Source organism: Ursus maritimus, unplaced genomic scaffold (assembly GCF_017311325.1).
Source record: "Ursus maritimus isolate PB19 unplaced genomic scaffold, ASM1731132v1 scaffold_33, whole genome shotgun sequence".
Classification (NCBI taxonomy): domain Eukaryota; kingdom Metazoa; phylum Chordata; class Mammalia; order Carnivora; family Ursidae; genus Ursus; species Ursus maritimus.
In genome coordinates, this window is record NW_024425897.1 from 6,569,598 (window position 1) to 6,596,641 (window position 27,044).

Below are 27,044 nucleotides of genomic sequence, written 5' to 3' on the forward strand. Positions count from 1 at the left end.
CCTAGTGTTTGTAAGACCCTCAGTAAGTCACTTGACCTCTCTATCCGCAGCACCATGCCAGCTCTGGAAATAGATGGAAATCACCAGGGACTTTATCCCCCTAACCCTCTCCACCCTGTGTCTTGGAGGTCTGACAAGGACCCCGGGAAGGCTCATCCATGCAGATGGACAGTGACTCAGAGCCGAAAGATGTGAGGCATCTCCTGCCCCCCGCCCCGGGATCCTCATGGCCACACTGGCTATGAGGACCGGAGAGCGGACCCCGATAACCTTTCCCGAGGGGGAGTCGCGGCTGCCCTGTTCCCTTCCACTCTCTGACTGCGCCTCCTGGAGCGCCTCCTGGGAAGGGAGAGCATTTGCGAAGAGGCAGTGGGCAGGGTCGCTCCCCCGACAGGGTCTGATCTCAGCCCCAGCAAGACTTGCCACCCGACTTCATAAAAGTGTCACTCAAACAGCCCCCATATGGAAATAACGTGCGGTGAGCTATTCTTACGGCGGGGCGTCCATAATGGAAAATCAGCCCGAGATGGCCCTGTATTTCTTCCTGCTCCCTAAAGTGTAATAAATTGAAATTTTTAAAGCTCGGCATTTAGATGGCTTGTCAGCAGCAGCCCGGAGCCTGCCCAGTGGAGACCTGGGGCTGCAGCGGGAGGGAGAGTTGGGGGGTTCTGGCCTGGCCCATCCAGATCCTACTGGCTGGCACGGCTTCGGGGTTCGCACCCTCCCCTTCCCGCCCCAGTCTGCCAGGAAGCCTGAAACTCCTCCTTGAGATGGTGGGAGCCCAGGCCCTGCCTCATCCCGGCGATGGGAGTCTGATGGCTCATTCTCCTGGCCTCTACGATAGGGTTACCCCCCCCCCAACTTCTTAGGCCGTTAAGGAAAGAGACAGACAAAAGTGACAACCGCCATTACTTTACTAGGGTTTTCTCCATGCCAGGCACGGTGCTGAGCACCCCCCTGATTCCACTCACTCACTACTCGGGACCACACAGATCCTATGGTGTGACTCTCCCCCATTTTACAGGTGAGGACACTGAGGCGTGAGGTTAAGAGACCCGCTGAGAGAGGCCTGTCCTCCAGGTCTGGCTCCATGCGCAGGCTCTGACCCCCCCACACGGTAGGATCTGGCACTCAGCAAAGGTCAGTTAAGTGCTGGTTTCCTCCCTCATCCCTAGGGGATGAACTTGTGTATAGGGGATGATGCTCGTTTCCTTGGCATCACCCCATTGATTCATTGATTCAACCTCCGAGTTCTGTCCATTGTCTCCCATTGCTCCCCCTCACGTTTAGCAGCCTCCAGCCTGGTCCTGGACCTCACGACACTACCAGGATGGCTCCCGTGATAGCACCAAGCCACTGAGCTGATCATTCGCTCTGCAACTCAGCTTCCCGCTTATTGTAATCCATCCTCCCTGTGTGGTCCAGACCTTCCAGAGAGTGGCTTTCCTTGAGGGGCAGTAGTGCCCAGCAGCAAAGAGCTTGGACTCTGGGGTTGGACCAGCCAGACTTCTCCGCTGACCAGCTGCGTGACTGTGGGCAAGTCCTTTCCCCTCTGCGAGCCCTGGTGTCCTCCTCTATCAGGTGGTCCTAAAGGTGGGGCCCTGCTCCCAAGAGGTCTTGTGGGGCTTTTAGGAAGCAAGATGGAGAGAGCACAGTGTCCTGGAAATGGTCCCCAAACGACAGTAGCAGGTGCAACTGTTAATGCCAAGACCCATCAGGGCCGAGATAATCCTATCCCTCACCCAGAAGGAGCTACGAATAACACCGACAGCCATGTCCCTCTCTGCCCGGGGTTGAATTGCCTGGCTCTCTGCTTGCTCCAGGGAGATTGGGGAAAGGAAAGAGCATTTCTTAATTATGCATCACGTACCACCTGTAAAATGGAGATACAAACAGTGCCTTCTCTCTCCGGGGAGGCTCTGAGGACCAGGGCATCATGCTGCCAAAACCCTCAGCCCAAGAAGGAGCTCAGCAGATGGGAAGTGCTGTCCTCGTTATTTGTCGTTGCACTTTTCAGTTACTGACAGTGGCTCTCGCTTGCCTCTTGGCCCTGGGCCCGGCAGCTTGGCCTGGCAGCAGGGCCCTGTGCCATGCCTCCTTTCCACTGTTAGTTACCTGACCTCATCTCCCACAACGGCCCACCTGCTCCTGCCCACCCAGATCTTTTCTTCTTGGCACACCCCACGGGGTGTCCTCACTGGCTGCCCTATTTCCAGTCTTGTCCACTAGAGCCCATCCTGCCTGCAGCAGCCAGGGTAGATCATGCTACCCGCCCCCTCCATCAGCGGTTGCCCTACAGACTGAAAATGAACCTGCACTTGGCGTTCGGCTCACTAGCCTCACTAATGTGCCCCCCCCCCAGCCACTCTTTCAGCATCCACCTCCCTCCCCCTCCCTGTACAGCTGTCCAGCCACACCGGTTATCTTTCTGTCCCTCAGCATCATTTTCACTTTTGTTTTTGTTCCTGCCTCAGGACCTTTGCACCAGCTGCTGCCTCCACTCAGGGCACTGTTTCCTCCTCCTCAATCTATACGCGGCTGTCTCCTTGCATCTTTCAGGTCTTAGCTTAAGTGCCTCTCTTTAGTGAGGCCTCTGCCTGCAGGGAGCCCTCCTTGCCACCTCCCCACCTTGCCAACAGCCCTGGAGTCGCCTGCGGGAAGATAAGCCTGTGTCTGACTTCTCATTCGCCCTGTCCATGAGGCTCCCCTTGCTCCGCATTGCTCTCCATGTGTCCCAGCCCCCGCACCGAGGGAAGTGGGCCCCCCTGTGCTGAGCCCACTGCGGGAATACGTTGTTCCTGGAGGCTTGGAAAACAGGGGTGGGGGTGGGGGGTGGATTGTGGCTGCTGGCAGTGAGTTGGGGCTGGAACTGGAGGTTATTGAGAGAAAACTGTGGGAGAAGGTTAGGGCCTCCATTTCCCCCGTGTGTAAAATGGGGATTTTAGCAGTAGGCACCTCACAGCTCAAAGATGAGGATTACGAGTCAAGATGAAAGCAGAACCTTCCCCGTGGTACTTGACAGGAGATATTGGTGACCCCCATTTTCCCTGCCTTCCATTGTTATTATTATGATTCTAATATCTGGGCTGAGCTCCTGATATTCTGCGGAAGACATTCTCTGCTCAGTTTGGAAGGAGAGGACAATGATCCCAAGGTGGGCTCTACCCCCAGACCCCCCCACCTTGGCCAGTTGTCCTGGGCTGGGGTCCACTGTGGTTCAATTGTTTTCCTTTTATAGATCAATGGGGCCCCCTCACTTACTCGGTGGCCTCAGGGACCAGAGACTGTATGTGTGTCATTTCACGGGGACTCTACCTTGCTTTTATTTTATTTTACTTTTTTCTGTCTGGGAGCACCAACCTTATTATTATTAACTGTTTTGGTGGGGCAGTGGCCTGGCAGTGAGAAAGTCTGCTGGTCTGGACAATACAAGCGGCTGCCTTCACTCCTTGAGCTGTGTGACTTCAGGCATGGCACTGTCCCTCTCTGAGCCCCGAGCATTTTCCTTAGGCGATTTCTGAGGCTGTTTTCTACTCAGAGATTCTTGGGTTTGGAAATCAAGGGGAAATTGCCAATTGCCGAATGGATTCAGGGTTTGTACCCGGATGTGGTTTTCTCTGGTAGGGAATGTCTGGCTTCCGGGGCCGTGTAAGTACTTGACCTATTTGATGGCTCCAGTTTGCTAAGATAGGAGGCCTGCTGTGTGCAGGTGGGTGAATGGATGAGAAAGAAAAGAGTGAGCAAGAGAAACTTAGTTGAGGTCGGTGACTCTTAATCTTCAAGAAAATGCTCACATGGCAAATAGTTTACATACCATTTAAAGGGGGTTTACAACTCTGAAACCTGGGTAAGAGATGTCTACTTGAGGGTGTCTGGGTGGCTCAGTCTGAATTTGGCTCAGGTCATGATCTCAGGGTCCTGGGGTTGAGCCCGGTATTGGGCTCCCCACTCCCCACTCAGATGGGAGTCTGCTTGTCCCTCTCTCTTTCCCTCTGCCCCTCCCCCAGCTCATGGTATCTCTCTCTCTCTCTCTCAAATAAATAAAATATTTTTTTAAAAATAAGAGAAACATCTATTTGGCAAGTTCCCACTGACTTTCGAGCACCTCTTCCAGGAAGCCTTCCCTGACCTCATCTTGTGTTCCCAGTGTCTCCACGCCTTCCTTCCCGTGCTATCACTGTCTGTATCCCCCTCTCCCACAGGGGGCCAGGGGCCAAGCTGACTGTTCCCTGCATGCACTAAGTGGGTGACAGCAAATATTTTCCGAGCAGAGCTGGGGACTAGCTCCCGGCACCGGAGCAGACAAGCCTTATTTCATGGGACAATACCTGTTCAATTTTGAGTAGCTCAGAATCCGGCCGCCTCAGATGCAAACGCAGTCGCTTCCCCTCGTTGTGGGTTGATGAATAGTTGTGAAGACATGGGGATCATCTGTAAATTATTCTGCCACCCGGGAGGGGCTGGACCGGAGGGGAAGGGCTGGGCCGGAGGGGAAGGGCATTCAAGGAGACGGCCTCACGAGGATCTTCTCTTCTCATCCTCCTGCCTGTCACAGCTGGAGCAGAGTGAAGCCAAGTGTGAGGACGCTTTGAAGACGCAGAAGGCATTGACCGCGGACCTGGAGAACATGCACAGCGAGCTGGAGAACATGACCAGGAGCAAGAGCCTGGTACCTGTCCCTTCCTGGTACTGTGGGGCCCCGGGCCAGCACAGGGCTCGGGGGACTAGCGCAGGCCCACTGTGTGCTCAGCGCTGTAAGAGGGACCAAGGGTACTTACTGGGAACTTCCTGGGTCAACACTCTGAGAGCACAGACGTCCTCCTATGAGCTGAGCATTAGAAAGGTATAAGGGCATATATGACGGTCAACTATGTCCTCACCTCTGCAAAGGCAGGCGAGGAAACGTATTGTAGACCTAATGTGTGCTCAGGACTGTGGGGATGTGTTCAGTAGGAGCCTATTGTTTGCTCAGCACCCTACACGGGAACGAAAACGTCTAGAGTGTGCCCACAGTGTGCTCACCACTGTAAGTGGTTCCCGGGCACCTGTTATGGTCCTACTGTGTGCTCGCTGCCATTATAGGGGACCTGATCATTATCATTGGGCTAGTGTGGGTTCATTCTTATACGTGGAGACAAGAGTGTCTCTCAGGGGCCCACTTAGGCTCACTCCTATAAGGGAGTGTGGAACCTACTATTAGGAACCTCTATTAGGAACCTACTATGTGCTCGCCACTGAATGGGGGGAAATGAACATATATTATGAATCTAATATACTGGTGAAAATTGGGTGTGCGTTTCTAAGTCACTTGTCTGTGCATACAAGGTGGGCTTAAATTTTTTACTCTACATGTGAAATCCTAAAATTTAGGTATAGGCACAGATTGATAGGCAGAAGCTTGTCTCAAGATCCTTATTGGACCTTTTGTTCCGGATTTTGTTGGACCAGATTAAGAGGAACTTGCCCACACACACACACACACACACACACACACACACACACCATGCAATGACACACCCATGACCCTCCTTTCAGGTACATGGTCACTCATCTGACACACCCACAGGGGACCCCCCCCACTTTGCTCTTGGCAAGGCCCCTGCTGTCCCCTCCCCCCCACCCCACGAGAGAGCAGATCTGCTGAAACGCATCGATGAGGACCAGGATGACCTGAACGACCTCATGCAGAAGCACAAGGACCTCATTGCTCAGGTAGCGATGGAGAGCGGAAGAAGGCTTGGTGGCCTTGGGCCGGGCAGGTGCCGGAGGTCGAGAAGGGGGTGTGGTTGGGCCGATCTCTGGTCTTAGGACCTGGGAGGGATAAATGCCACAAGGATAGCCAGGAACGATGAAATTTCACGCGGTCCTAATGGAGGAGGGTGTCCCCTTCAGATGGGTGTGCATTCCTGGAAGACGTCTTCACCTTGAAAAATTTTGATTTATGTATGCACATATCCACACGTCCACCCACCCACGTACCCTTCTAACTACCCATCAAAATATTCAGCCATCCGCCAGTCATCTGCTCCTCTGTCCGCCCATTCACCTCCTCATTTTTGTCCACCCAGATACCACATCCTTCCCCTATCCCCCTACCCCTCCACCCACCTCCCCACCCAGCCACTCACCTATCCATCCATCTATCCACCCATCCTTCCATCTATTCATCTGCCTCTCCATCCATGTCTATATCCATTCATTTATTGAATATTTACTGTGTTCCTACCATGTGTTAGGTGCTGTGTAAAATGCCAAGGATACTGGGTTGAGAAAAGCTCATCCCATCCCTGCGTTCATGTGCGGTTTCACGGGCTGGGCAGAGCTTCTCACATAATCACCCAGAACAGAGGGGCGCTTGCAAAATGAGCTTAGGGTCCAGAAAGGAAAAGAACACGGTTCTGCGAATCTTGACCTAGGTTGGAGGTCAGGGAGCGCTTCCCTGAGGAGGTGGCTCTCAGATGGAGATCTGAATGAGGAATAGGAGTGAATTAGGTTGGGTGGAATAGTGAGGGTTGCAGGAAGTGCTCCAGGCAGAAGGAATAGCAAGTGTAAAGAACCCAAGAAGGCACATTTGAGAGGCTGGAAGGAGGCCAGCGAGGGGAGCGTGGCCCTAAGATGAGCTCGGTGAGGCCAGCAGAGCAGGGCCAGATCAGGGGCTCGTAGGCTGAGATGACTTTGGATTTTATTTTATGTGTGATGAGAATCATTGGCAAGCTTTTTAGGGGCCAGAGCAGGAGGGAGAGGGTCAGCTGGCTTGTACTGGGGAGGCAGAGTGGACATGGGTGGGCGGCCGGACCCAGGACACGCTCAGGAGGCTCGGTGGTAGGATGGAGCACAGCAGAGACTTTGGGGTAGAGCCGACAGATGAGTGAGGGGGATCCCTGGCAGGTTTCTGATAACGGGGGAGAGCAGTTCCCTCCAGGAGTAAGGAGGGTCTTCCCCACGTTGTACCCCAGAGGGGATCCCTGGTACATTGTCCGCCAGCCTTCAAATGCATCCTCCAGAGACAGAATCTGGGGGAATTTCTGCCAAACAAGGAATAATGATAACAAAAATAACCAATTACAGCCTCGACATTAGAACAGCCATCACAGAAATGGCCTATGCCATCTTCTGCCTTTATGACTCACACTTATTTTGGGTCAAAGGGAACTTTCTGCATTCGATCAATTACAAAAGCAGTATACTCGTATGTGTGTTATAAATAATTTACTTAATAAAGACATGTGGAAAATAGAAAGTGAGGGGCCCTCCTGCCCGCTGGAATCCCTCTCTTCGGAGATGATCACACTTAACAGTTTGGTTCTACTTTCTTTAAGGACCTTTAGAGTCTCCACTGCCTCCCTTCATCTCTGAACAAACTCCGTGTAGAGGAGCTAAACAGAGACTCTCAGCCCATTTTACAGATGGGGATACTGAGGTGCAGAGAAGCCAAAGCCAGTATCCAAGTCTAGAATCCCAGTCACTGACACCCAGGGAAGAGTTCTCTTCCCTCTGCCATCTGGCCCTGGTGCCGCGGCCAGCCCATTTCTGTCTGGGCTCTCCAGAGTGTCTGATCGTGTGCTGGGCAGTTGACCAGAGCCATGGGCTTACATAACGGGAGTGACTCAGCAGACACCGAGATGGACGATGTGGGGAGGATGTGAGCAGTAACTTTCTGGAACGAGCTATTGTCACGGAGGCTCTGAGAGTCTTAGACATCTGGGGGTGGGGGTGGGGAGACGGACTTGCCAGCAGGAGTTTCCCAGCAAAGTCTCAGGGTGAATTTTTTTTTTTTTTTTTTTTTTTTTTTTTTTTTTTTTTGGTCTCACTAGTCTGCTGCTGACATCGGGCAGATCCAAGAACTGCAACTGCAGCTGGAGGAAGCCAAGAAGGAGAAGCACAGTCTTCAAGAACAAGTATGTGCTCAGATCTGCCCTCATGGCAGGGAGGAACGGACGGGGTCTCTCTGGGACCTCCCCGTTTGCATCCTGGGACCTGTCCCTCATCCACCCATCCATGTGTCCACTCACTCAACTTCACTTGGGCACCAAATGAATTGAGAACAACCCAGCACGCACACACACACACACACACACACACACACACACACACTGACTCTTGCTCTGGCCAGTCAGCCTCCACACGCGCCCTGCACCGCGAAACTCATCAGCCATTCCGTGCAAGATTTTCTTCCTCTGAGAAACGTTTCCAAGGAGAAAGGGATGGTTTGGGTGAGACAAGATCCTCATCCTTTGTGAAATCTTCCTTTGAAGCCAGGGTTCCTCCAAACCCCCCTGAATTTCACTCATTAGCTAGAGGGCTGCTCTTACCCACGCAGTTCTCAAAGCCCTTCTAGAACTGTTGCGTGTGCCTGCTTAGGGTTTCCGCCGATGTGACAGTGCCTCGAGCAAATGTCCACAGGCATGAGTAACACCAACAGCAGAAAAATAAGAGCAGTGCCAGGCCTCTGCTGGGTACTTATTATATACCAGGTGCTAATTGCCCTCAATCCTCACACACACACAAATGAAAGCATGAACTCAAGGGGGGAACGGGCCTGCCCGGGTACCCCCTGCTGGAAAGGGGCAGAACCTGGCTTTGAACTCTGATGCACGTGCTTGGCTCCCAAGCCCACTCTTGGTTGCGTCCTGGGATGCCAGAGCTTGCTGATTGAAAGGCTTATGCTGGACGCTGAAGACACACAGGAAACATCACCTCCAGCCTCTGGGACCCAGGGGCAGGGGCTGGGGTGAGGGTACCGACAGTGTGCTTGAGCCTTGAACACATTATCACCAGAGCCAAGAAGGAGGCGGTGTGAATGGATCTGGGGCTGAGTCCCGCATGTGTCTCGATGCTGGGACTCGGGGCCAGCAGGTGGTCAATGGACGTCTCGGGGTCCCCCCCCAGCTGCAGGTGGCTCAAATGCGCATCGAGTACCTGGAGCAGTCCACCGTGGACCGAGCCATTGTCAGCAGGCAGGAGGCGGTCATCTGTGACCTGGAGAACAAGACGGAGTTCCAGAAAGTGCAGATTAAGAGATTTGAGGTATTTGTGGACATGTAAATATTACTCAGGCCGAGAGAAGTGGGGCTTTTGTGTAAGCTCTGTCTGTCCTCCCATCGTCCCTCCACCTGCTCATGTCTTTCTCTGGATCCATATTCCTTCTCCATCTCCCATCCGTGTTCCCTCCCCGCCGATTCCTCCTTTCTGCCTGCTTTCAACCGCACGGTCCCACAAGTATCTATCCATCCAGCCTACCCACCTCCATCCGTCTCCATCCACCTTCGTCCACCTCCGTCCTCCTCTGTCCACCTCCATCCACGGCCATGTGCCATCACTCCATCCATCTTCCCCTTCTGTCTCTTCTTCCTTCCTTTCTCAAGTTTCTTCTCTTCCTCTGATCTTTCCCTTGCTTCAGACCTTGACCCCTCTGTCTGTCCACGTTTTTAACCATGAAGCCAGTTCTGCCTGTCTCCATTCACCCACTCATGCACTTATGCACGCAAGGGAGGAGGCAGATGTACAAAAGAGCAGATGCTGCGTTCCAGAAACATTGAGTTTTGTAGGAGATGTGGGTGAAATATGTACATAAAGACCCACAGTATGGAGAGAAGGCTGGGAGGTTTGGGAGATGGAGGTCTTTTCAAGCTTGGGTATCAGGGAGGCCTCCAGGAGGAGGTGGCATGGCAGCTGGACCTTGAGAAGAGCAGGTAAGATATAGATGGGCTGGGGCGGGGTTCAATGATTACAATGACCTTTAGCTCTGAGGGCCAGTGACACAAGCCACCGCCAGTGGGCGTCACCACTGTCAAAGCTATTTCTCATTAGCCACTCCCCTGGAAGTTCGCTGCAGCCCCGTGGCGCAGGTAGGATTGGCCCCACCGAATGAACTACAAGATGTCCGCAGAGAGGTCAAGTGACCTGCCCAAGATTCAGCTGAGTAATGTCAGGGACACGAGTAGATGGACCCTGTTCCCTCCGCCCTGGTCACAGGCTGTAATTTCTCTGCAGTTGGCTGGCTTAGCCACGGGATGATGGTGCATCTAGAAATGGGAGGCTGCATTCCTCACTTGGAAACATTCTCCCAATCCCCTGTTGGGCATTTTGTCTCTAAGAAGGATGCTTTATAGCAAGAACAGAGAAAGATTCTTCTTTGCCTTGACCCTTAGTGCTTCTTGGAATTGCTCAAGGGATCCCTCAAGGCATAATTGTCTCCGCAGATCACCATGGAACTTTAATCTACTGCATTTTAAGTGTGCGTAATGTTGGGCTCGATCAGATTTTTTGTTTGTTATTTTAGCTTAATTCTAGCATAGTCAAGTGATAGCAGAGAAGAAAATAAAATTACGATTACAAAAAAAACAAAAAAACAAAAACCTCTCAGTGGCAGATTCTATATCCAAATTCTCTTTCGCCCCTCTGCCATCATGACTTACATGTAGTAGAATCCCGGGTCCTTGAGATGAGGTGCCTTGGGGACACCGTTTGAGAACTGCTCTTCTTCCTTTTAACCTCCCTGCTGCCCTTTGAAATTGTTGCTAAACTCCATTTGAAAGGCGAAGGGCAATTGAATAGTAAAGCTTTTCTTTTAGACCATTATTCAGTCTCTGATCTGGAGAGGGGCTCAGAGTCTTGAGCAAGGGCCTGAAATATTCATGCGGGCTCAGTTTTAGGTCAACACTCGAGTATTTGCCCATCAGAATCGATTGGCTCCGGGCTTGTTGGCCAACTAATGAATTCTGCAGAACAGCACTTGGGTTTGTTTTCTGTAGCAATCGTGATGTCCACAGCTCCTTTCCCTCTACGGTTTCCTTGTGTCCTCTTGGCTTCTCCCCCCAGAAAAGGGAAAATGCCATAGAACGTTAGAGCTGAGGCTCCTTTATGGAAGATTATCTGATCAAACCTCCTCGTTTTACAAATCGGGAACCCAAAACCCATGCTGGGGAAGGGGTTGATTTCCCCACATGGTGTGCTCCCCAGTGCATAGCTTTATAAAATGATGAGGGCTGCTATAAATATTCATAAATCCCAGTGCTTATCTAGAATGTTCGGTGTGCCAGGCATGGAGCTAAGCCTTCTGCGGAACTTAACATTTTCAATTCTGACAGCGTCTGGGGGTCATCAATGCTATCATCATCCCTGTCTCTCAGAGAGGTTAAATAACCTGCCCAAGGTCACACAGCCAGGAAGAGGTAGTGGTGAGGCTCGAACCTAGAGCATATTCAAAGCCAGGGTGCCCATCTGTATGGTTGGCTGCCTCTCGGTCTGGCCGTTATCATTGGCTAGGTTTTTACAGTATTCTTCATTTCTGTACCAGAAATCAGGATCACCATCCTGATGACCTTATGCAAATGCACAGAGACTCAACGCGGAATTTTTCTGCCAGGAGCCCCCTGTCTCCTGCCCCTGGCCTCTAATAACAAGACGGATGTGTGCTCTCCGCTCCGACTCCAGGTCCTGGTGATCCGGCTTCGCGACAGTATTATCAAGATGGGCGAGGAGCTCACGCAGGCGGTCAAGTCTGAGTCCCAGCAACGCGAGAGCAGCCAGTATTACCAGCGGCGCCTGGAGGAGCTGAAGGCGGACATGGAAGAGCTCGTGCAGCGGGAGGCTGAGGCCAGCCGCAGGTGCATGGAGCTGGTAAGTGCTGTCCCCAACGCTGGGGCTCATCTGATGGAGGATTTCTGAATGGGAGCCTCCTGCGGGGCTGCTCTCTGGGGCCTTTGGGAAGCAGGGAGAAACCAGAAGGGGATGGGCAGAGAAACGATGCTGCCATTGGCTGCAGACTCTGGGGGCGGGCCCAAAGTGGACCAATGGCATTCACTGCTGCTGGATGGCTGCCCAGCACGTGTGCATTTCAGATTACAAACTTCATTTTCCTGCCTCATGCATCTCTCCAAAGGCAGGGCAGTCTCGTGGGAAGAGGAAGGAACCAACGCTGATTAAATGTGCACCTTGCATGGGGTCTTACCATCCGTATCGTAAAATCCCCTTAACAACGCTGTAAAGTCAGAATACTGTCCCCATTTTAGAGATGGGGAAACTGAGGCAAGGGCCATCAACATATCAAATTGAGGCTCAGAGTGGTACATTCACTTGCCCAAGGCTACACACTAGGAAGAATTTGAACCCAGGCCAGTCCAACTCTGTAATCTGTGCTTTTATCGACTGAGCCATGCTTTGTTCCCTCACGTGGTCCAGGCAACACTTAAAAATCTGTTTCCCATCAGGACAGGGAAAAAAAAAGTAAAATAATTTAAAAAAATAAAGAAAATATAGAGTTTGACATTTTACTACATTTCATAGGGAAGAAAAAGGCAGGAAAAAGATAAAAATGTGTTTCCTGTCCAGTGGGAAGGTCTCCCCCATCACACACTGTATTTTTCTGAGGACAGTTTCCTGCAGGGATCACAGGGCCTCTGAGAGAGCTGGCTCCTCCTTTTCCTCCGTGAGGTCCGATATCCCTGAGACTCCAGGTTTCTGCTTCCGTGACCTGGGAGACATCTGTCACCCCCTTTGCCCACCACCAGAGAACCTTCACTGAGACAATCCAGCACCCGCAAAGGCATGGCCAGAAGGTCTCTAAATCACAGTCTTTCTCTCCTTCCCGCCCTGTCCACTCTGGTTTTGTGACGGGTCTCACCAACTTGTCTGCCTGCAGCAAGTGTAATTCTCGGGCCACTGCCTGCCACAGCCAGGGCCCCTCTCATCAGCTTTGCCCTTGACAAGCCATCAGCGTAGCTGTCGTGTGGGGGGAGGTGAGGCTCTGCACAGAGACCAGGTTCCCAGACAAAGTCCAAGTGCCATGACTGGCAGTTTCTCCACCTCCCATGGCTAGGGAGAGAGAAAGGCTCTTTCCTTCAGTTGACAGGATGACTTCCTCATTCACCAGCCCTGTTTCTCATGCAGCCGAGGTCCCCTCTCACCCGCTTTGGCTGGGAGCGAGAGAACATCCCAGCCCGTCTCCTCTGATGTCTTCTTTAACTGGCCAGACACCCAGGCGTGCCGGCCAGATCAAACAGTGGCTTTTTCTTCTTTTCTTTGTTCTTTATTCTCCCTCTCTCTCCTCTCCTTCCTCCCCTTCTCCCTTTCCTTTCCTATCCCCACATCCAGGGACAGGTTAAGATCTTTAAAGGCCCTGAAATACTGAAAAGATTATAGAGCAACCCCCATATAGGAATCAAAAGAAAAACAAAAAAACTATAAAACACAAAGCTTGTGTGTATGCTGACATGAAACCTGCATCATTCTCTGCTTTGATTGCAAGATGCTGCAAAAGTTTACTGAGACTGAAATCTTCCCTTTATTTTGGCACATCTGTGCTTGTGTGGTGTAGTTTCTAGGGTTGCCTTAACAAGGTAACACAAACTGGGTGGCTTAAAGCAACAGAAATTTATTCTCTCACAGAATAAATTTGACTGAAGGTCAGGAGTCTGAAACCAAGGTGTGGGCAGTGCCACCCTCCCACCGAAGGCTCCACAGGGGCGAATCCTTCTCTGTCTTTCCAAATTCTGGGGGCTCCAGGCATTCCTTGGCTTGTGGTCACATCTCTCCAGTGTCTCCCTTTGTTACATATAGTTGTCATCTCTGCGTCTGTGTGTCTCATATACCCCTCTGCCTTTTTCTTTTTTTTTTTTTTTTAAAGATTTTATTTATTTATTTGACAGAGATAGAGACAGCCAGCGAGAGAGGGAACACAAGCAGGGGGAGTGGGAGAGGCAGAAGCAGGCTCATAGCAGAGAAGCCTGATGTGGGGCTCGATCCCATAACGCCGGGATCACGCCCTGAGCTGAAGGCAGACGCTTTAACCGCTGTGCCACCCAGGTGCCCCCCCCCTGCCTTTTTCTTATAAGGGCACCTATGATTGAATTTCAGGGTTCACGCTGAATCCAGGTGGATTTTATCTTGAGAGCCTTACCTTAATTATATCCATTAAGACACTTTTTTTTTTCCAAATAAGGTCACATTGACAGGTTCTAGGAGGCTTTTTGGTTTTAGGGACCACCCTTCAACCCACTGCAACAAAGGAGGGCATGTTCCTGCCTAGCTGGTGTTCGGCAATGGCCACGCACCTCTTGTTTCTTCGGTGACTTTGTGGATTAGAAAGGCTCAGAGGGTCAACATCAGGCTGGCCGACCCTTCCTGATAGTGTATATCCCACACTCGCCAACCTATTTGCCCTCAAATACACCCCTTGCCTATGGGCCTGGGATATTTCCACTGGGAGAAGAGAGGGTGGCCTCTTTTCTCGTATGATTTATTCACTCATTCATTCATCAGTTGTTTGTTCAACACCAGCTATGGGCATGGCGCAGGGGTGGGCATTGGTGGGGGGGGTGGCAAGGAATCATAAAGCCCCTGCTTTGTAGAAGCTCGCAGCGTGGACCAAATGCAGCTCAGTGGGAGCACCCCATTGCTGAGTCCCCCGCCCCCCGCCATCCATGTGGCATCCTGGTACTTCCCCAGGCTTCTCGGGTGGGATCTCACCTCTCCAGGTTCACGTCCATGCCACCAATCAGCTTCCTCCATCTCCTACAAGACAAGAGGACAGCCACTCCATGCCATGTGCTCTTTAATAAATTTTACCAAAAGCCTGCAAGGCAGTCAGCATTCTGGTCCTTTCTTTCGTGAGCTGTGTATCCTCAGTTTTTCCCATGGGCCATGCCCGGTGCTCAGTGTTGGGGATCCATCAGGAAACAAGACACATCTTTGCCCTCAAGGAGCTCACGCCGAATGGAGAGATATTGCAAAGGCCGTTATTGATGTATTTTATACATTTCTCTGTGATGGGTGCTCAGAGCATTCGCAGACAAGCAAGGTGTCTGTGCAGCAGGGTTTGGGGGATTTTAGAAGACCAGCTGACACCATGGCCACTGTCGTCACTAGCCATTTCTTTGAGTAAAGCATTGTTCCTTTCACTTTCCATGTTTTAAGTTCAAATCTCCCTGGGAGGGATAGGATGAATCTTCTAACTCCCCATTCTAAGCATGCGTGCATTCATTCGTTCGTTCGTTCATTCATTCATTCATTCATTGCTTAGGCCCTTGGCAGACGTGGTTTTCTTTCACGTTGATACCCAGCCCAGCAGGTAGGGGATGTGGAGGGGCAGACACATGAGGGGCTTGGCCCAGGGTTGCAGCTTTGGGAGTGGCGGAGGTGAGATGGGCGACCCCATGTGTCCAGCTCTCAAGCTGTCACCGTGACACCACGCTGCCCTTTCAGCCCAATCCTGCTGAAAAATGGCTCTGTTGTGGGAGACCCCAGAAAAGATCCCACCCGCCGGGCCCCAATGAGAAGCGGGAAGGATGTTGATGGATCTCCCTTTCGCGTTCCCTTCCGCCTGTCCCAGACTGCGCCATTTGTCACTGTTGGTGTTGGTTTAAAGGGCTGCGAGTTGTTTCGTGTGAATGATTTACACCCCTCGCTGGCGCACCGGCGCGGTCAGGATCAGGATCAATTACCCCGCCGATGGAACTTCTCTTCCCGGAAAAAAGAAAAATGAGGTTTTGCCATTAATTTTAGTAAATGTACTATTCCTGGCGACTCCAGGAGCCATTATGGAGAAAAAAGAATATTCTGGCTCTAAATCATTCAAGTCCCTTTGTCATGGGAGTGATGAGAGAGCTCACCCGTGCATTTATGTCCTGTCGTCTTTCAGTAGTTGCAGAGCCCAGGGGAAACCACCGCAGCCCCAGGACAGGGTAACCGAGGGAGGTCAAGGGCAGCTGCAAGGGCTGATGACGACAGGAAGCCTTACCCTCTGCTTGCTTTCCGCCGGATACATCCGATCTGGAGGCCGACCCTGTTGGGTTTACCCTCCAGCACCTTGGCCTGACTCCCTACCCCCAACGTTCCCCCGAGCCAGGTGTCTTTTTCAAGAGCTTCCCAGGCCTTGAAAAATGTAGATTGGACTTCTGCTTACTCGTAGCACACCACCCAGTGACCCAGGCTAGAAATCCCAGTGGCCTGTCTCTCTCTGGCTCACACAGATTAATGGACAGCTCTGCTGTTTTACCCTATTTGGGGGTATTTTAAAAATCCATCCCTCCTATCCTCCCATCTTTGCTTCCTCTGTCTTTAATTAAGACCCATCCTCTCTGGTTTGGGGCTCTACATTTACCTTCCAACTTGTCTCCCCACTCTCCCTCCACTCTGGCTCTTCCTTGCAGAAGATCTTTCCAGAAAGGACACGTCTTACTGGGTTACTCTTCTTGCTAAGAAATCTTCCATGGCTCCCCACTGCCTTCAGAACTACATCCCGGCTCCTTCCCAGAACCTCTGAGATCTAGCCTCTGTAGATCCTTCTGCCTTTGGTTGCCTGCCTCTTATCACCTTGCATGTTCTACTCAAGCATGAAAGGACCCAGCACTGTGTTGTTTCTTGACTCACCGTCTTTGTTCCCATGCATCCCTCTGCCTGCCTACTCAAGCTTCAAACTCAAGTCAGGTCCCACCTCCAGGAAGTCCTTACTGTTATCCCACCCCTTACTAGGTGAAGCACCTCCTTTGTCTTCCCACCTCCCCCTGTGTTCACCCCATCATGCAGACATGAATGGCCCAGCAGGAACTGTGCCTTTGGAGATCTCAAGATCAAGAGGAGGAGATGCAGGTGCCCCTAACTGATTCTGATACAAAATGGGACGTGTGGGCAGAGGAGGAAGTGGGTTGGTGTAACCAGGAGACGTGGAGAAGAGCACATGGAGGGTGCATCACATGGGTGTCTTGAATGATGAGGCAGTATTGGCGAGCAACTTGGGGGGAGTGGTTGTTCGATCCTGTTCATCGTGGCCTCTTCACACCTGCGTTCAGCAAGTGTCTAGTGAATGCCTGCTGTGTGTTAGGCAATGTCCGGGTTTCCAGGAGGGCAGAGACACACCACAGACGGGAACATAAATGCCAACTCTTCACCTCCCCTTCCTCTCTTTTCCTTCTCTCTCATTGCAGCTCCTCCGCTGAATGCCAGCCGCAGAATCCCTTCCTCACACCCCACACCTGCTCTCTCTCATTGCAGCTCCTCCACTGAATGCCAGCCGCAGAATCCCTTCCTCACACCCCACACCTGCTCTCCCCTGCTGCTGCCCTGGCCCTTCCTCAGCTCCCACCTGTCTGTCACCTGTGTAGGTGCAGAAATGTCACCTCTTTTTCTCTTTTTCTCTCTCACTCCCCCAAATCGCTTTGACCCATGTGTGTGGGTGGAGCGAGGATGCATAGCTCCTTGGGGTCACAGTAACAAATTACCAAACACTGGTTGTCTTAAAACAATGTAAATTTACCATTTCACAGCTCTGGGGGCCAGAGTCAGAAATCAAGGTGTCTGCAGGCTCCCTCTGAAGGCCCTAGGGGAGAATGTTTTCTTCCTCATACAATTTCTGGTGGCTCCTGGTGGCTCAAATTGGCTGTGGCAGCATAACTTGAATGTCTGCCTCCGTGTCCACACGGACTTCTTTCCCTTCTCTGCCTCTATGTCCTCTGTTGTTCTTATAAGAACACCCGTCATTGGATTTAGGACCCACCCTAATCCCGTATGACCTCATCTTGACTAATTACATCTGCAAAAACCCTGTTTGCAAAAAAACCCAACCAAACAAACAAAAAAACCGAAGTCATGTTCTGAGGTTCCCAGGGAATATGAATTTTGGGGAGACACTCTTCAGCTCCCTTACAGGGCCGTAGAAAGAGCACTGGACTTGGAGTCAGAGAGCTTGGGCAGCTAAGTTAACATGGCAGGACCTCAGTTTCACCATCTATACAATGGGAAGGGGTGGATATAATGCAGCCAATCTCATTGGGTGGCAGTGAGGATCCAATGGGATGATTTACCTGAAAGTGCCCAGTGATAGCACACAGTAGGGACTTAGTAGATATCACACTGTTTTCTTTCTCCTTTCATCTCTCCTTTCATCTCCTCTGACTCTGATTCTTCTTCTACTTAAACTTTATCTTAAATCCACTGGCTCCACTTCCCCGTTCCATCCCATGCCCATGACGGTTGGTGGTAGTGATGTTGGGGGTAATTAGTGCTTGTATATCACTTATTGTGTGCTGGGCCTTGGGCTAAGCATTTACATGGGTTCTCTCATTCCAACCTCTCCTTTTGAGCAAATTATCCCCATTTTACCAATGAAGGAACTAAGAGCCAGACAGCCTAAGCAACTTCTCCAAAGTCACATTCCCAGCAAGTGGTAGAATTTGAGCCCAGGTCTGACCAACTCAAACCTCTTCTCCTACTCAGTAAGTTTTAAACACTAAGTAGCTCCTCATCTGCGTATTTTTCTTAATTGAGTCATAAAAAGTAATATTGATTCTGATTCTGTAGTATAGGCTTTATTGACTTTGGGTGTTGGATAATTGTCTGTTGGGGGGCTGGCTTGTGCCTTGTAGGATATTTCGCAGCCTCCCTGGCTTCTTCTACCCACTAGATGCCGGAACAGCCCCCTCCCCCAACTCCAAGTCCTCACAATCAGAAATCTCTCCAGACATTGGCAAAGGTGCCCTGGGAAGCAAAAGCATCCCCACTGAGATCACTGCTCTCACGTGACCCTCACGGTAACTACGTGACCCTCACGGTAACTCTAAAGGCAAGGCTCATGGTACTCCCCACTTTACAGGTGACCCAACAGGCTTAGGAGGGGTGATGTGATGTACCCAGGGTCACAGAAAATCTGGAGGAGGGGGCTTGCACATCAGGAGGAGAGGAATTCAAGGACAGGAGGAGGAGGGCAGCTTCACTCCCTACACTCAAAGGGAAAAGACAGGAGTGATGCCAGTAAAACCCAGTCCCAACTTTAGGCCCGCCCTGGAGGTGACTTCACAGCAGAACCGAATTCTGAGTTGAATGGAAGTCCTTGCTGCAGACTGTGTACTTTTAATAATGTTTGAATAAAACATGGGAGCATGGGTGTGATCTCCTCACCGAGCCTGGCTTGTCAGCCGCCCGGGCAAAATCATAAATAGTTAATAGACAACCACTTACGGCTCTACTTCTGTTAAATCCAGCATCAATTATATATGGCCCATGAATTATTGATTGGGTGTTACTTGGGGGTGTATTTTCCACCTTTGGGGTGGTGGGGAGGGAAAAGAAGGTGAGGCCTGAAACAGACGATGGGCTAGCCATGTGGGTCTTGGCTCTCTTCAGAACTTGGGGGAGGCGTTTTCCCTGCTCCCCATAAGGAGGAGACCTCCCCTTGATGTCACTGAGAGGTTAGAGTGAATTTGGATCTGGGACAGCGCTCCCAGGAGAAAAGCTTGGGCCAGTCGTGAGCTCATAAGAGTTTAACAACGAGCTTTCCAGAGTAGGTGAGTCCCGGTGTGTCGTGTTCTCAAATCTCCCACCAGGGCTGATTGCAAGCTAACAACATAATGTCACTGAACGCGGAATTGGGAGGCCACCCTCCATGTAGGATAGAGACCCGACACTTGAAAAGCACGGATGATAGTAAAACGGTGCTAAAATAATTAGGAAGCAATGCATTTTGAGTATGTGGTTACTTTTGTTTTTAATATGATTTATTGACATAAGTTTGTACCGTTTAATTCTTAATGGTAATCGTGTTGGACAACCGGCCTGCAAAGTTCTGGAAAATTCAGCAGCGGGCTTGTGCACGCTGGTAGGAGCCCCTTCCAACACATGAGTTGCTTGGAGTCTCCTTGGGCTGGGGTCACCATGTCCCAATTAGGAGGTCGTGGAGTCGAGTGGAAAGAGGGTAGCTTTGGAGTCCAAAGGATCTTAAATCACATCATTCATGGACTCTTTTAAGCGAAATGACTTCACCGTCAGAACTCTGTCATCGGAAGGACTTCCTTGGCCTCATATATCAGATGGGTCTGATCCCGTCTACTCTCTTCTGAGTGGTTCGCCCCATGTTTAGCTCCTCGGTCATGCCAGCTCCTTCGTCTTTCCCTCTTGTCCACCACTTCCTGTTGCCTCCTCCTGTCTTCTGACAATCTGACCATATCTGGTAAGGGCCTTTAGTTTTCACGTTCGTTCTTGTTTTCTCTTGTTGGGTTTCTTGGCCACCCGAAGACTCCTATTTCCAAACTGTAGTTGGGAACACAGCCCCCTCCCACCACTTCGCCTGGAGGCGTTCACCAAAGCCCAAGTTAAGGGTTTCCTTTAAAAAACAAAAACAACAATAATGAAAACTCTCTGGTGTTTTCCTCCTGCAAATGACTGTGAACTTCAGAGTATAAAGATGAATTATTTTGGCTGGGAACTGAAGTATTTAAAAAGGCATTCCATATGGAGGGCATTTGGGGCCATGAGCAGGGTGTAAATAATAGCTTTTATGGCTCTCCTGATGGGGAGATAGCTCTCCTAATTACCGTCCCGTTATCTCAGCGTGATCCAAAATGGCCCGACACGTTTATAAACTCCCCGTTCAGACTGCTTCGCTTCCACCCATCATGGGCTCCTGCATTCTCGGTGAGGTGGCAGGGGAGATGTGGGTGTTTCTATCACTGCCCCCTTCTGGGCACCACGGGCTCCTGTCTGTCTCCCCACAAAGGTTTCTCTACAAAAGAAACTTGGTCCTGAAAAGAATGTGAGACCCCATGCCACTAGCCTCAGACACGTTTCTGGGACGGAATTTTTCCAAGCTATCTTTATCCCAAACGATGAATGTGCTTGTCTCAGTTCAAGAGGTGGTATCGTCTAATGAAATGAGCTTCTTTGCGTCCGCCTCTGAGATGAGATATCTTGATAATAAAATCTATTACCGAAAGCCTACCTAGGAATAATTGGGTCTATTACTCCCTGACTTGTGGCTTTGTTTCTGCATTGAGAACAGGCTCTCCTGTAATTAATCAGAATTTAAAGTTGCTAATACCAATTACAAATAATGCATCGAGTGTTGAGATGGTGAACAGAAGAGTGGATACTAATCTTGTCCCCTGAGACTTCGCCGATTGAACTTTTGTCACTTCAAGACTTGCCGGAAATTAGAGTAACTTAACTGCGCAAAGTTAATTATGTTAAAAAGGAAGGGGGGGCAGGTATTGATCGAATGTTGCAGGTGTACATTAAATTATTCAAATAGATCCAATTCAAATTGGTTAGATGAGATTATGCTTCACTTAATTGCATGTCAGAGAGGCCCGGGAAGGTTAATCTTCACGATCGAAAGCAGGATCATTGGCACGGTTAGACAACTTCAGAAGATAGTGGTCCCAAGGAAATCGAGGGGGCCCCAAATCAGACTCGATGTCCTGATTCCAAACAGTGATTTGGTTGGAAGGTGATTCGTCTCTTTAGGGTGCCCTTTTTTTTTTTTATTTTGCCTGAGCTTAAACAATGAGAAGACAGAAGGAGACCTCAGAACTTGAGGATAGACCAAGAAGTGGGAAAGAAAATGGTTTTTCCTGGGAGAATTGGCTGGTTTGGAATTGCAAGTGTAACGTAGCAGGAAGGGATGAGCAGACTGGTCTAAATTATGGCACTTCTGGTTGTGAGTGACAAACAGAATTCTAATTGGCTTAAGTGAAAGGGAATGTATTGGTTCATCGAATGGAAAAGTCTAGTGACCTCTGATTTCAGGTCCAGTGGCATTCAGGGGCTCAGATGATGTTGACAGGCAGAATGCAGTGTGTTAGGGCCAACCCGCACCAGCTCGCCAGAGCTAATTGTGCCCATCTTTTCCTAACTGTGTGCTTGAAGATGTCACGTTGGAAGATTAACGTTAGCGAGTGAAGGAGAATTTATACCATGGAAATTGGCAAATGCTCCAGACCAGACCTCCTCCCTTTCCCCCGCCCCCGGCCAGTTTTAAATATTTACCAGGACACCACTGGCTGGACACCACCACCACCTCCTCTCCATCCCCATTCTCAAGGAGGCTTTTCCTTCCCAGGAGCAGCAGTCAGGCTGAAAAATGATCAGCAAATCAACCTCAGTGATAAGAGGGTCCCTTGTACCCAACAGCTCAGACAGTAGTCCCAAAATGGAATCTCACTGATTCTGGTGCTCCTGGTTTGGGGTCCCTGCCCATCCCTAAAGCGAGCACCAGGACGGGAAGTGTGCAGTCCCTGGTTGGATGGTTCTGGGAGATGTGCCCAGCACTGCATCCGGGGGGTAGAGTTAGCCCCATCCTAACCATGCCGATGGAGAGTAGGGGAAGAATAGCTCCCCCAAGGAAAACCAGAAGGACGGGAAATGGATTCCAGAGAGAAGTCCTTGGAGGCCCACTGCAGAGGCCGTGTCTGTGTGCCTTGACCCTCACCGGCTTTCTTCTGCTCTGCACCAGGTTCTTTTTATGTTTTCTCTTCTCTACTTATTCTCTTATCCCTCCCTCGACTTCTCTCCCCTTTCTGTTTTACATCTTTTCTGTGACTCCTGCAGCTGGGAAGTCCCATAAGTAGGACAGATCAAAGAAAGGGGAGAGGAGGCCAGAAGGGGGCAGCCTGATTTTCCTTTCTGGCTCCCCAAGGGAGCAGCTTCTGTAATGGGAGGAGCCTGCCTGGAAGCCAGGAGGCCTGGATTCATGAGCCCTACTCATGCCTCCTACTGGCTGTGTGACCTGGGGGCATGCCTCTCCCCTAGCGGGGGTTTCTCTCCCCCCTCCCCCCCCCCCCCGTAAAATGGATTGGATCGTCTCTAAAAGACCTTTCTGCTGAGACGGTGTGCAAGGCTAGAATTCATTGGTCATGGATGGGCGAGCTGTGGGTCGGTCACGGTGGCAGCCTCATCTCTAAGGAGCACGTCCCTGCACCCCAAGACCTCTGCAGAGGGTCGCAGCATCTCAAACTGGAAGCTCTTTAGGCTCCTTTATCTCATCGGAGGCTTCTCCAGCCTCAGACTCAGAGCAGTGGAAATCCCATCTCTGGTTAAGCAAACTGCAGTGCTGAGAAATTCCTACCTCCGCAGGCGAGAGAATCCCTGTAGGTCCCTCCCTCTCTCTGGTGCCTTCCAGGTGGATTTTGTACCTACTGTGGATTCCAGATGTGGATTCCAGATGTGTCACCTTATCTCCGGGGGGGATGCAGAGAGGCACCCTCTTGCTTCTCTCAGCTGGGAGACAGCAAGTTGTTGTTAGCCAGAGAATACCACCTTGTTGTTTTTTAAATAGCCAACATCCCACCCCCTTTTAAATCCACAGCTGATGCAGATTTGTGGTAGACCAAGGCAGAGCCCTCCCATCAGGCTGCCCCCACTCTTACCCTGGCCCCTGAGGCCACACCACAGAACTCCGCCTGCTATCCCATGATCCAGAGCAGAGGTCAGCAAACTGCGATCCGTGGGCCAAATCTGGCCTGTCTTCTGTTTTTGTTTTGTTTTGCAAATAACGTTTTATTAGAACATAGTCACAGCTATTTATGTATTGTCTATGGCTGCTTTCACACTCCAATGGCCGAGGTGACTGTGACGGAGACCACTTAGCTCATAAAACCTCAAATATTTATTATCTGGCCCTTTACAGAAAAAAAAAGTGTTCACCTTTGCCCTGGAACATTGCTGGGCACATATGAGGCATGAAAAAGAAATGCATGTTGAGTGAAGAAAGAGCTTGACAGCAGGGCAAGATACAGAAGTAAGGAGACCTAGATGCAAATCTCAGTTCCATCATTTCCCTCCTGTGTGACGTTGGTCAAGATACTCACCTTCTCTGTGTCTCTATTATCTTATAAAATGGGGATAGTCACTACGACTCCTTCACAACATTGTAGGGAAGATTTAATGAGACAATGTGTTTAAATGCTTGTCATGATGGCCGATGCAAAGCAAACTTACTGTCATTGTCACGAACATTGTCGTAGTCCATTTGGGCCACTATAACAAAATATTACAGACTAGGTGGCATTCAGCCAGCAGAAATTAGTGCTGACAGTACTAGAGGCTGGAAGTTCAAGATCAAGGCATCGGCACGGTCGTGTTTTAGTAAGGGCCCTCTTCCGAGTTTGTAACTGACACCTTGTTGTGTCCTCACATGGCAAAGGGGTTAGGGAGCTCTCTGGAGCCTCTTTTATAAAAGCACTAATTCCACTCCTGAGGGTCCAACCCTCCTGACCTAATCACCTCCTAAAGCCCCACCTACTAATACCTTCACCTTGGGGGTTAGGCTTTCATCATAAGAATTTGGGGTCAGGGAGACACAAACATGCAGACCATAGCAATTATCATCACTGCTACCATCATCACCATCCACCATCATTATCATCATAATCATCATCATCTTTGTCGCTATCACTAACCACCCTCACCTCATCATCATTACCACCACCACTACCATCCCCCCATTATCATCAACATCACAGCCACCATCATTTACCATTATCATCATGATCCTCGTCACCTCTACCACTACTGTCATCATGTTCCCAGTCATCATCACCACTGCCATTACCATTGTCACCACCATCATGACCGTCATCATCACCACCACCACCATCATCACCACCACCTTTATAATCACCACCATCATGACCGTCATCATCACCACCATCACCACCATTATTATCACCACCATAATGGCCATTACCACCAACACCATCATCATCATCATCATCATGACCTCATCACCACCATGACCACCATCATCATCATCATCACAAGAATGAGACCCAGAGCAGACAGCACCAAAGACTCTTCGAGAGCAGGCCAACTCCGAGTTCCAGAGCAGAGGTAGAAGCCTAGGCCAGTGGTTGGATCATTTCCAGTTTGACAATTCTGGAAACTTGTCCCCCGTTTGCTGTCCTCCCTTGTAACCCATGGGTTCACGGATGCCTCCTTATTTGTGTTCACTGTCCTGGGCACTGGCTTCATTGGAATTCTGCCCTTTCCCCAGCCTTGCCTTGGCTGCATTCCAGGTAAATGACGTGGAGCCCATCCTGCCGCTAGTCACCTCTGCCACCCGCTCAGATAATTAGAATCAACACATCCATTTCCCTAACAGCATTCTCATCTTCCCCCCTAAAAGTTTTCAAATAGAAAAAGAAAGGCAAAAACAAGCTACATCTGTCCTTGTTTAGGCAATTTGCAGCTCTCCGCAGCTGACATCCACCCAGCTGGGCGGCAGAGCTAGGTTTCCCGTATGTTTTTGGTGGGAGATGACGTGGTTGATGCTGTTATTAAGCTTGGCAGTGATTTGGAGACAAAGCGTCCTGCTGGAGAGAGGCTTATAAACAAATACTCAGGGGGAATCCTTTAGGCTCCAGCCTTTGTGAGCTCATGGCTAGTGGGTGGGGAGGAAAAAAGAAGACTAATGTCACTTCTCAGCAAACAAAAGGAAAGGAATTCAGGAAATAAGAGGCTTTCGCCTCTTCCCAAGAGCCTGGCAAAACCTCCCGAGCTTGTGCCCAGGTAGCAATTAGATGCTCTTTGCCAGGGATCAGCAAATGTTTTCTGTAAAGGGCCAGGGAGTAAATATTTTAGACTTTGCAGCCTATACTCTTTGTCACAAAACTCTGCATATCATTGCTTATAAGCAGCCATAAACAATACACGAATGAATGAGCATGTGTGTTCCAATAAAACTTTATTTAAAAACAAACAAACAATGGGCCAGATTTGGCCCTCAGACTGTGGTTTGCTAACTCCTGTTCTAAGCCCTATTGGAAGGAAAAGTGGAATAGGAGACGGATGGCAGGTTTAGATTTAAATTCTGGTTCTAGCCTTTCTAGTCTATGTCTGGGCCATGTCACCTGTCTTCTCTGAGTCTCGGCTTCCTCATCTGTAAAATGGGTTACAAGGTAGTCAGGAGATTAAACAGTGTCTTGCGCATTTTTAAGGTCAATAAATAATAAGTTTCCTTAGTATCCGCTTCCTCACCCCTGCTAAAAAACGTGCGGGAGTAAAGAAGGCTGCCAGAAGGCTTTGCTTTGGCCCCAGCCATAGCGATGGGTGTGTGACATACATCTTTCTGTAGCTCATTTGAAAGTGTATCTGCTCCAGGTTTCCCAAGGATGGTCCTGCCATCATCTCTTTCCACCAGAGCCCTCCCACCCCAAAATGCCTTCCCTGGCTCATCCTACCCCTTGTTCATCATAAAGCTCTGCCCTGGCTGGAAAACCCCAAGTGTACGGATCAACAGTCTGTGTAGACACTTCTGTTGTTAGAGGGCGTGGTTCATGTTGTGGGTCAATGTCAGGCCGTCTTGAAAGACTGCGAGTCAAGGATCCTGCATTTCGAGTCTCATAATTATGTTTGCATTTTAACTGGTAGGACTTTCAGAAGGGATCTTTGGGAGAATTCTGACGTTTGTGTGATGATGCCAATAGTTAAGACGTACTTAACCAGAGGGGGAAGAAGGATTGCTCTTCATAGAAAAAGTATAAACAGAACCTGGACTTGTAATCCCATGGTTTGTTGTTGTTGTTGTTTATTCCGTTATGGATTTTAGCTGGAGGTTGATTTTTTTTTTTTAAGATTTTATTTATTTAAGAGAGAGAGTAAGCATGATGGTAGAGGGAGATGGAAAGAAAGAAGCAGGCAGGGAGCCTGATCCAGGGCTTGATCCCAGGACTTCAGGATCATGACCTGAGCTGCAGGCAGATGCTTAACCAACTGAGCCCCCCAGGTGCCCCTGGAGGTTGATTTTAAGTTGGGTTATATATAGTTCATAATTACTTATTGTTGTTTTTTTTTCCCACTGTTATTATTATTTATGTAACAGCTTACCTTTTTTACCTTATGTTAGTTAATCCTCCCAAATTACCGGGGATCTACTACCTGTTTTTCAAAGTGTGATTCACAGACCAGCAGCCATGGCTGCAGAAATGCAGGCTCCCAGACTCCACTCCACACCTTTGAGTGAGGACATGAATGTTAACAAGACTCTCAGGGGATGCGTGTGGATGCAGGAGTCCCGTAAACACTGCATTATGGCTATATTGCAGATCAGGAGACAGAGGCTGGGAGAGGTGAGAAACACTTGCTCCCAGCCACACTCTAACCACACAGTTGCCTACCCTATTTCACTTATGGTTCCCACCTCTGCACTAGGGATGTGGTTACTCTGCTTCTATATCCTTTTCCCCAGCTACACCATGTACTTCCTCCTGTCAGGCATTGCTTTGTCTTGACTCTGCCATTGTGAGGCCCAAAAGTTAACCACACACCCAGTCGGTGCT

The 27,044-nt window shown here is 50.1% G+C and overlaps 1 protein-coding gene across 1 annotated transcript in view; it reads left to right on the top strand.

The window, feature by feature from the left end:
- The window catches only part of MYO18B (myosin XVIIIB), a 232,926-nt gene that overhangs the window by 152,989 nt on the left and 52,893 nt on the right, over window positions 1–27,044 (top strand). The window contains exons 34-38 of the mRNA XM_008686684.2: window positions 4,556–4,669; window positions 5,596–5,712; window positions 7,815–7,898; window positions 8,890–9,027; window positions 11,437–11,622. Coding sequence (XP_008684906.2) covers window positions 4,556–4,669; window positions 5,596–5,712; window positions 7,815–7,898; window positions 8,890–9,027; window positions 11,437–11,622 — 639 coding nt within the window. The remainder of the gene's footprint in view (window positions 1–4,555; window positions 4,670–5,595; window positions 5,713–7,814; window positions 7,899–8,889; window positions 9,028–11,436; window positions 11,623–27,044) is intronic.